Here is a 1130-nt window from a genome sequence, read left to right on the forward strand (position 1 = left end):
CTTAACCTCTGAGCCACCGCGGCCCTATGTCACAGTGTAGACATATATAATAATTTGACCACTGAGGAAGGCCTTGGAGGCCAAAACGCAATTGGTCCTGTTTTAATGTGGTTCAAGGTCCTCGACCTAGAGATATGGAATTGTTGGTCCTGTTTTATTGGTTCAAGTCTCTTAACCTAGAGAGACTGAATTGTATTGTGTTATACAGATTCAGGAGTTCTTAGTTCAAATATTTCCTACTTCAAGGGCAGACCTTCAAGGGGTACCGCTGGGCACCCAACTTTGCCGTTTCTTTCGGTTGGGTTCCCCCCCCCCCTTCTGTTTTGGGTCTACTGCAGGCGTGCCTCGCCCCTTGACAGCGACTCCTACAGAGGCGAGTGCCATTGGATCAACCGCTTCAGTGTGGAGACAAAACAAAATTCAGTTTGCCTCTAGAAGCTTTTAAAGGGAGTTTGTTTTCAGACTGCGGCACAGTACTCGACGAGCAGATGTTTTACCTTGGTTGAGCGGGTCTTGCTGAAGACGTTCCAAAACCTCAGCGTTTCATCCCCAGCCCCCGTCACAATGGCCTCTCCGTCGGGTGACATCGCCTGGAAAGGGGGAAGAGGCAGGAGAGGAAGGATGTGCACTTGCCCCCTTCAGTGTTGCTTTTGTTGGACAAATTTAATTCCAATCAAAAAAGAAGTCAAAACGAGGAGGAAGATCCTTAGGCCAAACTAGCCCATCAAAACTGGCTGCTTTCTGAACACAATCAGGAAGCAGAGAACTTATACTGAAAATGACAAAACCTTCAAAAATAAAATTCAAAGAACGTAATTGGTTACAAAGGACACTGCGTCATATGACTCATAATTCACCCATAGGTCTATTATGAAAAAAGGTGTACCTACCTAGTACCGCAAGAGTTTACTTAACCTAACCTGAATAATATCAGCCAAGGATTCTTTATACCCAAACAAAAAGTATTTTTTTTCTGATACGAAACTAAAAGCCTTCTTGACCCAGACACTGCAAAGCTCTTACCCTAAATAACTAAGAAACCATGAACTCTATACCTATCTTCTATACCAAAAGAATACTGTTTTCTTGTCTGTTAGGATCAGCTAGCATCAGCTGGACAAAAGAATCCA

General features: G+C 43.9%; 1 protein-coding gene across 1 annotated transcript in view; it reads right to left on the minus strand.

The window, feature by feature from the left end:
• Nucleotides 1–497: 497 nt before the first annotated feature.
• Nucleotides 498–1130, minus strand: part of FZR1 (fizzy/cell division cycle 20 related 1) — a gene marked incomplete at its 3' end in the record, with an annotated part of 34230 nt that continues 33597 nt past the window's right edge. Inside the window, exon 13 of the mRNA XM_015414078.1 lies at nt 498–590. Coding sequence (XP_015269564.1) covers nt 498–590 — 93 coding nt within the window. The remainder of the gene's footprint in view (nt 591–1130) is intronic.

Source organism: Gekko japonicus, unplaced genomic scaffold (assembly GCF_001447785.1).
Source record: "Gekko japonicus isolate JY-2015 unplaced genomic scaffold, Gekko_japonicus_V1.1 scaffold3540, whole genome shotgun sequence".
Lineage (NCBI taxonomy): Eukaryota > Metazoa > Chordata > Lepidosauria > Squamata > Gekkonidae > Gekko > Gekko japonicus.